This window comes from Prionailurus bengalensis, chromosome B2, assembly GCF_016509475.1.
Source record: "Prionailurus bengalensis isolate Pbe53 chromosome B2, Fcat_Pben_1.1_paternal_pri, whole genome shotgun sequence".
Taxonomy (NCBI): domain Eukaryota; kingdom Metazoa; phylum Chordata; class Mammalia; order Carnivora; family Felidae; genus Prionailurus; species Prionailurus bengalensis.
The window spans coordinates 143,296,569-143,311,607 of record NC_057349.1 but is presented as its reverse complement, the minus strand read 5'-3'; the positions used below and the strand labels follow the sequence as shown (position 1 = coordinate 143,311,607).

Sequence of the window (15,039 nt, the reverse complement as noted above, 5' to 3'; positions counted from 1 at the left end):
TCTTGTTCACACATCCCACCTGTGACATTAATCAGAGCCTTCACCTAAGAGCCATATGTCATCTTTTCCACCCCTACTAGTTTGTAGATTTTTTTTTTTTTAACTTTGAAGTGGAAGAAGAAGAAAAAGAACCAGAGCTGCCCTAAAAGGAATGAGGAAGTGAGAGCTCTCCAGTGTCTGGCTGGCTATGTCTGTGTGACAACCCATGATGTTCTTTCCGGTCTCAGTAATATTCTGAATTTCCACCTGCCCGCCCCCTCTCGTTTATAATGCAGGACACGTGAAGCCGGTCATTCAGTCTTGCCCTCTCAACCAGTGGATTAGTAGGAGCAGAGTGAAATGCTGTTTCTCCCATTTTTCACAGTCCCCCGGAGATAAGACAAGTCTGGCTGGAGACCCTCTGAGGGTGAGTACCATAAATTCACATCACTAGAGAATAAGCTAGCTAGCAAATCGCAGGTATCTGAGAGCACCTCCGACAGAAAACAGCTGTACCACAAACACACAACATGTCATGTTACAAAGACGCTGAACGCGCAAAGCTTGGCTTCAGTGTGAAGCCTGAACTTTTTTGGCATGGGAATTCCAGAAAGGTTAACTTTGTTTTGTGTTTACTACAAGTAGCATCTTGGGAATAAGTTTTTGACCCTGGGGGTTAGATGAGATCATCCATGCAGAGCACGCAATACAGTGCCTGACACATAGTGAGCTCTACCCGCTACCAAAAAAAGAGGGTATATAATTATTATGTAATTATTTGTCAGATTATTTCTTGATGGGAATGGAATAAGTGAATAAGTGTGGCATGGTAAAGGTATCAGGTTTAAATAATATAGAAATAAGTGTGTTCAGGTGCTGTCCTTAACAGCCTAAGATATCTAGTAACATACACACAGACTTTAAATGAAAACTTTTCTGCCTAACAGTTTCAAACTTTGTGTTTTGGCACTGAAATCGGCCAACTTATTATGTGTCTCCCTCCTCACTCTTTCTCACGTGATTTCTCACAGGCAGAGCCAAGGACACACAGAGGGAAATTCATCGCTGGACAGTCAGCACAGACTCTAATGAAGTTGATAAGCAGTTGCAATGCCGTACGTCCCCCTCTTACATTTACTAATTCCGGTTTTCCAGAAGTCAGAGTCAAAAGATCTGTACCTAATTTTGGTTTTCTCTTTTAGGCAAAAACACTAAATGCCAATAACATGGAGACATTGATTGAATGTCAGTCAGAGGTAAGAAAGCAATTTTAAACACTTTTTATCTGCACTGTGAGAATGTGGAACACTGTGTTTTAATGGAATATTGTTTGGATTATTTAATTATCAGAGTAGAAAATTAACATCATTCGTGCAGTACATTAAATACATTAATTGGGACCTTATAGGATGATAATCAATTGTTGATTCTAGAAGCTAGAAAAAATCAGTGGACTCTATTGACTAATTCCTAATATGAATAAAATGTTGTATGTGTATTTTGTGGGGCAAGACTGGGTAGATCTCTTCAGTCATTTTTAACTAAAACAAATATATTTTTAGGGTGATATCAAGGAACATCCTCTGTTGGCATCATCTGAGGGTGAAAATAATATTTGCCAGCTAATTGGTGAGTTTTGAAAACATACTGATCTTTTATGTAAGTGCTAACAACAAATGTTCTTGGTTTGCAAAACCACAGTACTTTACTAGGAATTTTTTTTTTTATAAGTGTTCTTTTAAAGACCGCAGAACATTAACACTTAGATGGCAGGCAGGCTCCAGCTCACCAGAGCATCAGGGCACTCTGACAGACAAGATCCTCTCTAGAGCCAACCCCCCAGCTCTTCAAGGGGTTTTTCGTGGGGTCAGATCTCCTAGGCGCTTCTGTTTTAACAATTACAGCATGCATACATATGAAAAAGAGACCGTTCCTTTTCCCTTTTCTTCCTTCTCTAGCCATCCTCTTCCACTTGCCAATGTAGAAACATATGGCAATGCATTTGGAAAATACAGCTTTTATATTTAGAGGAAAACAAGAGAAAGAAGGAGACAGAAAAGAGAGACAGAAGGAAACTTGTGAGGTGCGATACCCGTTGCATACACATCTTCAGGATTTTGCAAAGATAGAACATCTTGCTAATGTTTTACTGATAGTTCCCAACTGCCAGGTCTAGGTTCAAGCCTTCCTGGCAATTTGTGCCAGCGCTGTCCCAAAGCAGCCGCCAGGGACATCCTACAGGGGACTGCAGACAGCCTGTTGTAGCTCCCCCTAGTGGCTAAGTGGCTGCAGAAGTTTACCAGCCAGCCCAGCTAAGTGTCTTCAAAATGATCTTGAACAAGGTTCCACTCTTTTTTTATGGCTCGGTGATATTCCGCTGTATTTATAAACCACATCTTTATCCATTCATCTATCACTGGACACTTGGTTTGCTTCCATATCTTGGCTTTTGTAAATAATGCTGTAATAAACACAGGGGTGCGTAGATCTTTTCCAATTAGTATTTTTGTTTTCTTTGGGTAAAACCTAGCAGTAAAATCACTGGCTCATATGGTATCTCTATTTTAATTTTTTGAGGAAACTCCATACTGTTTCCCACTGTGGCTGAAATTAACGTAACATTCGACTGTCAACTATACTTCAGTTTAAAAAAAAAAAAAAAAGATCTTAAGCAAGTCACTTCCTCTCCTTCTAAGTTTCGTTTTTCCCACCAATGAAGAAAATTAAAATAATCTATTTCACATCAGAAATGCCCACCATAGTTATTAAGGTCAATATATTAAGATGGTTGTTTGTGATCTGCTTGGCTAGGTTTTGCTGATTTTTTGTAGCAAACAGCCAGTGAAGGGTAAAAACAGGAAAGGTGGAGACTTTGAGGAACCTTGGTGTTGATGTTTAGGGGCTGGTTGCTCTGGTGACAATGTGGTTGCTTTTTCGGTTGATTTTTCTTGATTAAAATTCACGCCCTTTGCTTTCTCAGTTTTTCAAAATTATTCCTGCCCCCCCCCCATGACATACCATAGATGACATTAAGTAACTGATGATATCCATTGTCTTATATGGGTCTTTATTTATTAATAAGTTAAATTTAATTTTTCTCTTTGCCTTGTTTTCCTGGCTGTAGAAATTAAGAAGAGAAAAAAGGTGCTGTCTTGGCCTTTTCTCATGAGAAGGCTTTCTCCTGTGTCAGATTTTCCTGGGGCTTCAGAACCAGAACTGAAAACGCCACTATTTGATCAGCCCTTGTCAATCATCTGCGGTGAGGACGACATACTCCCCAGACCCATCCAGGTAGGTGTGCATTTACTTGTAACCTACATCAGGTTTTTGTTGGATGTGAAAGATTCTTGGGAGCTCTAAATATCATTCTCATGCTAATCTTGCTGGGGCCAGTATTTTTCCACTTTTGGAAATGGTGTTTCCACATATGAGTACAGTCAGGAGAGTACCTGGCTGCTTACACTCTAGAAATTAGCTCTACTTGCCCTCCATCCTTCCATCCTCATGATCTCATGGAGTTGAGAATGCTTAAAATGTGTAGCTTCTGAAAAGTCAACAGAGATGGGGTCTAAAGTGTATGATCAAAAATCCAGTGTTTATATGGAATGACTTGAAAGGAGGGAGGCCTGGAATAATTTCAGAATGTAAAAAATTAGAGCTTTCACCATTTACCTCCTCTTAGAAAAATAGCAGAGTTGAGGGAGACAGTTGATAGCAATGGGGCTATAAAGAAAAACTGGCATTAGAGGTCTCTTGTTAACACCATCTCGGTATCATGAAGAACTAACTTTTATGGAGAAGATATTCTGGGACAGGTGAAGTTTGCTACTGTTCACATGTACCATTTTAATTCTTTCTCTTACCTAAACATAGATTTTTCATGTATTAGTAGCAGCATATGGTTTCATGCAAACTAAGGGTAATCATTTCCTATTCCTACCCCTCTTTCCTATAGGATATTCTCACTATTCTGTGCCTTAAAGGACCTTCCACTGAAGGGATATTCAGGAAAGCGGCCAATGAGAAAGCCCGCAAAGAGCTAAAGGAAGAGCTCAACTCTGGAGGCGTGGTGGATCTGAAAAGTCTCCCTGTGCACCTTCTGGCTGTGGTCTTTAAGGTGAGTTCACAACATTGCTGCCAAATCATCTGCAGGTGGCTCTGACACATTAATTTTCAGAAAATAAGAAATGGGCTCTTCTCCCTACAAATCAAAGTAAACTGATCCTGGAGTTTAAGTTTTTTTGGCTAAGCCTTTTATTTTCTTATATAAACATCTGTTTCTATGATCCCAGATTCCAACAGAAGGCGATACATTAAATTCTCCCCAAATCCTGATGAGAAAAGGCACTTAGACTGTCCCATGGCCAAGTCTGTGCCCCTGAATCTGGCTGCCCCTCAGATGATGGCCTTACTGTGTGTGCGCGTTGTTAGGAAGTTGATGAGAGAGATTTCCCTAGAGTATTCAAATGCAAGAAGGAAGGGGGCGCAGCCTGTGTTAAGATGATCAGAGGGTCTCTGAGACAGACCAGACAAGGGGATGATGAAGATGCCCGCACATAATGTAACATAAACAGGACAAACCATCCCCTTTCATCCTCCAGGACTTCCTCAGAAGTATCCCACTGAAGCTACTTTCATGTGACCTGTTTGAGGACTGGATGGACGCCCTGGAGAGGCAGAATGAGGAGGACAGAATTGAGGCCCTGAAACAGTAAGTTGCCAGAGTCCTTGCCAGAGGCCAGACCCACATGGTCTCCATTTTTTGATTCTTCACATAATTCTCTGAGTGTTTCATGAAAATTGAAGTGTTTAGGGAATCAGAATGGAATTGTTTATCTACTCCCAGAATAAAAATCACAAGGTACTTTGGAGACTCCTTTTAAAGTGGTTTTAGCCAAATGAAAGGAAGCACTTTTTCAAAGAGTGGAAAGCGCAAATCCCAAGAGGTGGGGGGTCTAAAAACGTAAGTTGTTCAAGAAGGAATGGGGCAAAATCTTAGGTGAAACCCTGAAAACACGCTAAATAGCCAAGTGTAGGAATTTGGGGTTATTCTTAACCTAATAAATGGGTGTCAGGCAAGGCAACAATTCTCCCATAAAAACATCCCCTAAGGCATAGTAGAACATAGGAAGGGAATGTTTTGATCACAAAATTCCACAGCATGTTTCATACTCGTATAATTAATCAAAATGAAAACTATATAAAAACAAATTCCAAAGACAACAAAAACAATTACATTCATAAATGAAACTGTAACCTGTTAGTGACCAGACAATCTTAAACACCTAACTTTGAAATATCAGCTCTTTCGCCGAATGCTATGAAAGTCTATTTATTATGATTGTCCCAGGCGGCTAAATATTTCCAGGGAAATAGTTATTGAATTGAAGGCGTTAAGAGTATCTGTCCCAAATTGAAAATCCTAATATTATTAGAAGTTTCCCCTTAAGGACATAAGCTCTTTCAAATAGTAACTTCTTATGAGAAATGAAAATGGTCCCTACTTAGTCACCATTGCTTATTTTGAAAAAATGAGGCTTTATAAATCTAATTATTGTTAGTACTGATGTTGCCATTTAAGTGCTACCTTGACCATGTTTATGAACATGCCCTTATAAACTGATTTATGCTCCATAAAGGTTTCTCAGAATGGTATAAAAATGGGTCATCTTTGTGTGATGATCACAGATCAAAAAAAGTAAATGACTGTGTTCCAAAAACCCAGTCTTGCAGTGCTAGAAAGACATTCTGCCTGGCTAAATGATTACTCAACAAAACAATTTTCAAAATGTATTAAACTATGGGGTTTGTCGCAGAAGTTAAGGATTCCTAATTTGAGATCAATACAAATAATAAAGGGTTGTGTTATTGGTGTCCTTCCTAATTATAAAGACCAGTGTCTTAGGTCTTTAGGATCTCATGGTTAACCAGTTTCATGCCACGTCTGTTACCACTGGAAGTGTCTGAATAAACATTTCACAATCTTACTGTGAAAATGCACCTTCTTCATTTTAAAGGAAGTCTGGGTTAGGCAGAAACTTTCAACTTGAGATACTAAAGGGAGATAGACCATTAGCCTCCTCTAAAACCAGCCTCCCTGAACTTCATTCCAGGGTTGCAGATAAGCTCCCCCGGCCCAACCTCCTGCTGCTCAAACACCTGGTCTCCGTGCTCTACCTCATCAGCAAGAACTCAGAGATCAGTAAGATGGATGCCAGCAATCTAGCTATCTGCATTGGACCCAACGTGCTGACCCGAGAGAATGACCAACACCTGTCACTCGAAGCCCAGAAAGACTTAAACAACAAGGTTTGTTCTGGTCTATTTCTGACAAACTCCCAATTTGATCTCACTGTTTGTTTGAAAACACCAAGTGATAATAAAAAGGAATGGAGGAGGCTTCTGGGTCGCTCAGTTGGTTAAGCATCCGACTCTTGGTTTTGGCTCAGGTCATGATGTCACAGTTCATGGGATCGAGCCCCATGTCAGGCTCTGTGCTGGCAGTGTGGAGCCTGCTTGGGAATCTGTCTCTCCCTCTCTCTGGCCCTCCCTCACTCACCTGTGCACACAACAAGTTCTCTCTCTCAAAAATAAGTAAATTATTAAAAAAGAGAGAGAGAGAGAGGGAGGGAGAGGAAGGAAGGAGGGAAGGAAGGAGGGAAGGAAGGAAGGAAGACCCAAGTGTAAAATGCCTCTAAGTTTCTCTGACTCAAGGTCAAGTGAAATATGAAATACAAAATGCTTTTGTCATAGTTCTGCCCTCTTAGACTCATGCATTTGATGAAACAGAACAAACCTCTTGTCTCACAGGACTTGTGTATCACACGCCATCAGTCCAACTATCAGTTTGGGAAACTCCTTATTTAGATGAAAATTACTTGAAAGGAAGAGGGTTTTTTAAATCTCAAAAAAAAAAATGTGTGTCTCAAAGATAACTTTAATATATATGATTTTTACCAATTTTCCACATGCTCTTCTCAAACACATAAAGATCGCTTACGCTTATTTTGGCACCTCCCTATCAGTTGACCCCCATCATATCCCCATTATTTCTCCTCTTCCTTTAAAAAAATTAAAGATAGCTTTAGGCTGACGACTTGCTTATTTTTCCTCACAGGTTAAGACATTGGTGGAATTCCTCATCGATAACTGCTTGGAAATATTTGGGGAGAACATTCCGGCACATTCCAGTACTGCTTCTGATGACTCCCTGGAACACACTGACAGTTCAGGTACAAAATGTGCTCTCGATTGATGATGACTGTGGGGGAAAGTTCATGCCAGTCTGCCAGTCCATGCCAGTAATGTAAAATATATCTGGTATTTGAAGCAACAGCTACCTACACAAATCACCAAATCAAACTCATAGGACACCGTTCACATGGACACCTGTTCTCAAATTTCCGTGCAGTGCCTCCTCACTCAGCTGACACTCGTTCAGCTTCTTTCAGAATCACAAAAACCTTCTAATTTTACTAAGTTAACTTCAGCTAGACGGTTGTTTCCACATAATGGGCTATGGGTCCATTAAAATGGAATGGATCCAATGAAAGAGCCATCCAAAGGATTAATTTTTTAATTTAAGATCAACAAATTTTCATTGAAATGTTTTCTCTCTTTTCTCATTCTCCCTCATATTTCCTTTATCTGCTTCTCTTCTGCACCTCAAACTAGGAAAGAAACAAAATTTTAATGTGGCAAATTTCATATCAAGCCCCAAAGTAGCTTCACCAGATTACCCAGGGCCATACTTGATATAAGTAGGGGGAATTGTACTAAAGTTTATTTCTCAGAGAAACTGAACCAGAAACTCAACTGTCCCTTAACTTCCCCCAGACATGTCAACGCTGCAGAATGACTCAGCTTATGACAGCAATGATCCTGACGTGGACTCCGGTGGTGCCACTGGCTCCCCAAATAGGCGACCCCCAGTAGCGGTGGAGACGACTGCCGGCTGGGGGCCCAGAGGCCCCCAGCTCACTTGGGAGTTGAGTCCGGAGCCCATCAGCAGCACTCTTGCCAGGCTGAAAAACTCCCTGAGTGAACTAGACAGGAGGTACTCAGAGCCCAGCCCGTCATCCTCACAGGAGAGCCTCGAGAGCCAGAAAACACACCAAAAACTAACACGAAGCGAGGAGGACGTCGCCATGGCCCAGGCAGGGGCTCATTTGGAAAGTAAGGAAACTGAAGACCCCTTTCCAGAGGAGGTGTTTCCTGCAGTGGAAGGCAAAGCCCAGAGACCACAGGACCTGAAGGTGAAGAACTCGACTCAGGATTCAGTGTTACTGTGGGGACTAGCGCCCAAAGCCTCCTCCAGTGGCTCTCTGGATGCTTCCTCTGATGGTTCACCCGTGGCTTCTCCTTCCAGTCCGAAAAGAAATTTCTTCACCAGACATCAGTCTTTCACAAAGACAGAGAAGAGTAAGCCCAACAGAGAAATTAAAAAACACTCCATGTCATTCTCCTTTGCCTCTCACAAAAGAGTGCTGACCAAAGCCCCCAGCTGCGTGTCTATAAAATCCAAAGGCTTTACCAGAGACCAAGTAAAGAAAGGTTTTAAAAAAGAAAGCCAGCTTTCTGGGCGGATCATCCAGGAAAACTTGTCTGAAATCCAGCGCCAAACTGCTCTAGACTGTAGCTCCACATCCTATGCCCTCTCTGTCAGGGATGTGTTCCAACAAGTGGATCAGAGAAGCCCAGGTAGTCCGCCATCTTACGAAGAGGCCATTCGGCGCCAGGCATTGGACCTCTCGGCCTACAGGGGCCAAACAGTCAGGAGCATGAGGGCCAGAATGCTCAGCCAGGATGCTGAACCTCTCCGACCTTTTCATCACGGAGGGAATTTAAGAAATACATGCAGTCAAGAGCTGCTTGACAGGCACAGACTATCTCCCAGGACTGAGAGCTGGAGACAGAGCCAGACTGTACATGTTTCTGTAGAAACAATAGGACACGTGACCGTCACAGGGAGACCTGACCTGCACCGGCCAAGAACTGTATCTGAGTCAAAACAGAAGACTAAGCTGGACCATCTAGTGCGGCAATGTAGTCAGCCGGTCTTTGAGGCTGACCAACTCCAGTATGCTAAAGAATCCTACATTTAGGACGGCAGACCAGACACCATGACATGGCTTATGGCGTCTCTGTAAATGCACAACTGTATAAACAACTGCTTTGAACTCTGTTTTCCAAAAAGTCGAGAATAAGCTCTTTTAGAAAGGTTGTATACAGGCCTCCCTAGAGGGGATAGCCACGCAATGGGACTCAGGTAGTGTCTGTGTGTGCCCAAATTCATGCAACATGTAGCAGCATATAAAATGTATTAGAGACAAGGTGTTAGGTGCAAAGATGTCTACATGAGTATGTGTGTATTTGTGAACTTGTAGTCAACTGCACTGCTGTTCTCTGCCTCCTAGGGCAGTATTTTGAACACTATTAGTGTTCAAAAATAATTTTTTTCCTTTCTTTGTTGCCTCAAATGTCATCCCATTTTTCATATTTTCCACAAACTCCATTTAGGGAAAATGTTTAAATCTCTGTTAGAAGTTTCCTCCAGTAAACAGCTTTGTGATAATTACCCACAACGGTAAGAAAAAAGGAGCAGACTGCAAGAACAGACTTCAGTGTTTGGAGTTATATCGAAGGCATTACAAACTCCAGTGAATGAAAAGGCCATAATTAACATTTATGAAAAATAGTGAAATGTGTTCTTTTAATCATCTCATTCTAAATTTGGGTAGATTAGCACAAATGCATTACATCAATATTAACTGATTTATAGCACTTTGAGTTTCTCTGCGGCTCAGCAATGCCTTCTCCAACAGTGTGCAGGAAACTTTATATGCATGATATGCATTGGGGATCATATATAGAACTTCAGTATAATCTCACTACAATAAATTGCCTTCCTTGTTTCAAAGTAAACATGTTCATTCTTTACTGATGTGTTGCCTTCTCTTCCTTGGTTCATAGAAACCCACTAAGAAAAGCACTCACACATTGGTCCATTCAACAAGCATCTACTGAATGTATATCCATTATTCTAGATTAATAGGCAGGCTGAGGATCTTGTCTTTAGAAAGAAAAGATCATTCCTATTCTTTGGTAGTTTGCAAAACCATAAAAATATACCTACTCGAAGCCATTTTCTCAATAGTCACTCAGAGACCAGAAAATTTAGTATGCAAATACAGGGTAATAAAACCAATATAATATTTCCTGGTTTTAGTGAATGAAACTCTTCATTACCTTCACAAACCTTGTTTTTATGATGCTCAGTTTGCTTATTCACAAACATAATGGTAAAAATATTTGTCATATGTTAGAACTTTAATGCTCAATGATTAAGATATTTATCCAGTACATTGGAGATACTGGACTTCTATTTTCCTTATTTCATCAACTTCTTTCATAAAACACTGTGTGTTTTTTATTTGTTCAAAGAATATTTTTATGTCGGCCAACCATCAGATGGCAAAGGCCTATTATTATTTTCAGAGGAGATTTATTGATAATGTGGTACAAAGTTAAAAATGTAACCCAGATTGCTCAAGGGAGCATGCTCAGACTTCATGAGAAATACTTTATTAAGCACACTAAAAATGTATAAGGTTCAAGGGGTTGACATTCCCCTCTGACCACTAACTTCAGAAGAGCAATCCTTTTCCAGAGTTGGACACAATGACAGTTACAATTTTTAGCGTCTACCATGTGCCAAGCACTGTTTTAAGTATTTCAGGGCTAAAACAAGAATAGCAACTTCCACTGACAATCAGAATTCTCATCAATAAAAAACTAAAACTAGGAAGCCTCCCATCTATTCCACTTTACCACTGACCTGACCTCTGTTGACCCAACTCAGATCACCAAAATTTTGTCTTAAATTTCTTTATTTTAAAAAAGGTGGTGTGACTGGAAGCCGTCTACCTATTGCACATAACTAGTACAGTTTGTGGCAAACATTTATGAGCTTCCTGCAGTTGAGCAAATGTCATGATTGTTGCTATCTTTGAATAGTGGAGAAAAAGGTGTGGTGACTACCTTATATATTGCAGAGTGGTCTTCCCACATCCATCCATGGAGACCACTGGCTTCTAGCATTGCCCAGCCCCAGTTGCCAAGCCCATCAGTTGCCTAGGGTTACCATAACAAAGTATCACAAACAAGGACTATAAGCTACAGAAACGTATCATCTCATAGTTCTGGAGGCTAGAACTGAAATCTAGGTGTCGGCGGGTTGGCTCCTTACGAGGGTCACAAGGGAAGGATCTTTCCCAGGCTTCTCTGCTTGCTTGTACATGGCCATCACTCTGTATCTCTACATTGTCTTCCCTCTATGTGTGTCTGTCCCCAGATTTCCCTTTCATGAGGGACACCACCAGCCATATTGGATTAGGACCCATTCTAATGATCCATTTTACCTCTTTGTAGTCACATTCTGAGATCCTATGAGTTAAGATTTCTACAAATGAATGGGGGGGGGGCACACAATGCAACCCCTCCATCAAGCTTCACAGAATACTACTTAATGATACCTTGATTATGCTGACAATTTTTAATACTTCACCATAACCAAAGGACCCAAGCTTATGGTGAGATTTGGATACTATTAGAATGATGCTTGGGGCACCTGGGTGGCTCAGTCAGTTAAACATCTGACTTCGGCTCAGGTCACGATCTTGCAGTACCTGAGTTCAAGCCCCGTGTTGGGCTCTGTGCTGATAGCTCAGGGCCTGGAGCCTGCTTTAGATTCTGTGTCTCCCTCTCTCTCTCTGCCCCTCCTCCATTGACATTCTCCCTCTCTGTCTCTCTCAAAATTAAAAAAAAAAAAAATGATGCTTTAGTGAAGGAATCAGAAGACCCAAGCTTATGGTGCGATTGGAAAATGTTAAAATGATGCTTTAGTGAAGGACCCAGGAACGCCAAAGTTCTGTCCTCCATGAACTTCCTAAGGGCCACACAATCACAAATGGGACTATTGCAAATGTAACTGACACCCCGGTGTAAGGTCTATGGTAAAATCAGGTTGGAAGTCAAGGGCTAAATAGGGGCTTCTACCTAAATCCAGGTCTGATCTCTAGCCTCTGAGCCACAGCCACTGGGTCTCCCCAGCATCCATGCATCACCTGCCTGGGCCTAGCTTAAGAGGGACCCTGACCCTCTTACCAAGTGAGAGACAAGGAAGCATGTAAAGTTAATGTGCCCACTGGGGAATAATATGCAGCCTTCACCGCCCTGGAATCTGGCTGTACAGACTAGAATTTCTTCCTCTCAGGGAAGATAGGTAGTTTTCTCTCTTATAAGGAGGGAGAGAAATGGGTTCCAGATGCCATTGCCAGCCTCCCACATGACACATTGTGACCACCCCTGCCCAGTGGTCCACAAATGTTGACTTGTGGATGTTAACCAAGGCTAGATGCTCATACTGGAACTCAGCCAAACTCCACTCACCTCAGAGCCTAGCAAATACAATGCTTGTGCTACATGGGGTCCCCGTGCAGGGAAGTGGCAGCCGTGGCCTGTACGTTAATAAAAGAAATAGTAGTTAATGGCCAAAATGCTTTCCATGACCATAGATGAGAACATCCAAGGGCAATAAACACTATTTATCCTAATGCACTGTTAATGGAATAAACTCTAGCTGCATTTTCCTGATTGTGATCTCACTGGAAGGATCGCCAGTACATGCCTTCCTCCTGAAGGGTCAAGTAGACAGAAACCCACATCAGATAGGATCTCACATGTTTTGAGTTTCTTTTTTAATTGAATTATGTAAGATCTTAACTCCTTATCTGCAAAAGCAGAACCACTGAGGAAGAACCTATAAACATTTTGCTAGAGATGGAAGTGAATCACTTTCTGGCCATATTTGAAATGTGGACAGAGATTCTGCATCTTGTCAACTTCGGGGTACAAATTAAATGTGAAGGCGGAAAAACCACTGGGATAAAGTGCTGCCCTCCTCCTACTATAGAGGGCCCCTACAAAGAGGGGCCCCTGGGAGACCAGCAAACCTGCAGAGTGCAAAGTCTTGCCGGAAAAAGGAAATGCAGAATGATAACATCTCTGTAGGCAAGGAAAGACACTGTGTTGGCATAATAGTACAAGACCCAGTTCGCAGGGCCTGAGTCCACACCCCAAATGTGCCCCCAGGACCAGGTACTAAACTCGTCTGAGCATCCATTTCCTCATCTGTAAAACGAGGATAATCACAACAGCACATCAGTTGTGGGATGCACGTAACAGAAAACCCAGATAACAGAGGCTTAAACAAGAAGGGGAATGTGCTCTCCATTAAAAGAAAAGCAGATGGGCAGCCCAGGGCTGACATGGAAGCTCCAGGACATCCCATGCCCCCGGGTTCCTTCAAACCAGGGCCAGCATCATAGGCACGGGACCTGTGTTGTCTCAGAGCCCCACGCTTAGAAGGGCCCAGCACTGGGGTTCATTGCTCTGCTTGTTGGCATTTTTTTCATTATTACTAGCTGTTGAATAAGGGCCCCCCATTTTCATTTCGTGCTGCCCCCTGCAAATTAGGTAGCTCACCTTGTTCACACTTTGTGGTTTTCTAATCCACTATCATTTCTGTGAGCAAGATCCTCCTCCTCCAGCCTTGAACTTTCTTGCTCAGTTAACTTCTATCTACATCCCAGCAGCTAGAAGTTATTCCCATGGCTACTCTCATCTGCAGAGGAGTCTTGGAAATAAGTTTCTCATAGGCACTCTGCCTTTCCCAACAAAATCAGTAGGATTTTAGCCTAAATCAGTAGGAACTATTAGCTCTTGATACAAAAATCAAAAGAGATCGTGGATATGGTAAAACACATACAATTAGTTGCTCTAACATAGAAAGCAGGATAAAGCACAGATTATTTAGTATAATGAGACAAACCTCAAAATGAAAATGTTGAATATGATTAGGGATAAATAAAGACAAGGCAGATAATTTTGGAGTACTTCAATCATTCATATGCACATTGTGAGAATACTCATATGAGAAGTTTTAAGTAAAATAAATTACTAACAAAATTTCAAATTAAAATTTAAGACATATTGTATATAAGAAATTCACAAGCTAGTAGAGAAATAAGACAGCCTTGAAGGTAAGGTACATTCCAAATGAGAAATGACATAAAGTGCTATAGGAGAAATGATTGTTTCATGGTCCAATTAGTTTTAGGATATACTTCAAACTTTTTTTAATGTTTTATTTACTTTTTGAGAGAGAGAGACAGACAGACAGACAGACAGACAGACTGTGAGTGGGGAGTGGGCAGAGAGAGGTGGGGACAGAAGATGTGAAGCAAGCTCTGCACTGACAGGTTGACAGCAGTGAGCCCAAGGCGGGGCTTGAACTCACAAACCATGAGATCATGACCTGAGCCAAAGTCAGACACTCAACCGACCTTGCCACCCAGGTGTGCCAGGATATACTTCATATTTAAAAGTGCTTCCTATATCAGATTCCAGAGCAGTAATGAAAGATTTCAGCCAAGCGTATGACATTTAAAATAATCATGAGAGTTTCCAGGAAGCTATTCATTTATGTGATTAGAGCACATCACTGTTGAAAAGGAAATTGACAATTTCTTTTTTTCCCATCCTCGTCAAAAAAGGCATTTCCTATACAAAATGGTTTTGGAAAAGACAAAGTACTATGTAATATAACTGCTAATATGTGGGATGTTCATCTTTTCAAAACAACACTTACATCTTGTTACTTTCCTGACCAAAGATCTCCAATGACTTAATACCGTTTTCATCAAGTCTAAAGCCCTCCACCTCCCACCTACCAATAAAGGCCCACCTTATCTAGCCCCATCCTAGGGGCTTCTTTCCTTAGAAAGATAGAAATAGTACCCAAACTTCTTTCCTTAACCCCCCAGTGACTTTCTACCATAAATAAGAACGACAGCTAATGTGAAAGATGCATGTGTACACCCCACCTTTCAGAACCAGAGATAAGCAATGTTCAGATGAAAATTCATGTCCTTCCATAATTATATTAATAAACAAAAATAAAACTGAATGCATTCAGCATACTGTTCATGAAGTTAGAAA

General features: G+C 41.3%; 1 protein-coding gene across 1 annotated transcript; it reads left to right on the top strand.

The window, feature by feature from the left end:
• Positions 1-220: 220 nt before the first annotated feature.
• LOC122490140 (T cell activation RhoGTPase activating protein) lies at positions 221-9,903 on the top strand. Its single transcript, XM_043592680.1, has 10 exons — positions 221-406; positions 1,011-1,094; positions 1,182-1,235; positions 1,542-1,608; positions 3,104-3,270; positions 3,935-4,096; positions 4,581-4,690; positions 6,093-6,288; positions 7,097-7,211; positions 7,816-9,903. Exons 2-10 carry the CDS (start codon positions 1,068-1,070, stop codon positions 9,081-9,083), a joined length of 2,166 nt encoding a protein of 721 aa, XP_043448615.1. The 5' UTR covers positions 221-406; positions 1,011-1,067; the 3' UTR covers positions 9,084-9,903.
• Positions 9,904-15,039: the final 5,136 nt, after the last annotated feature.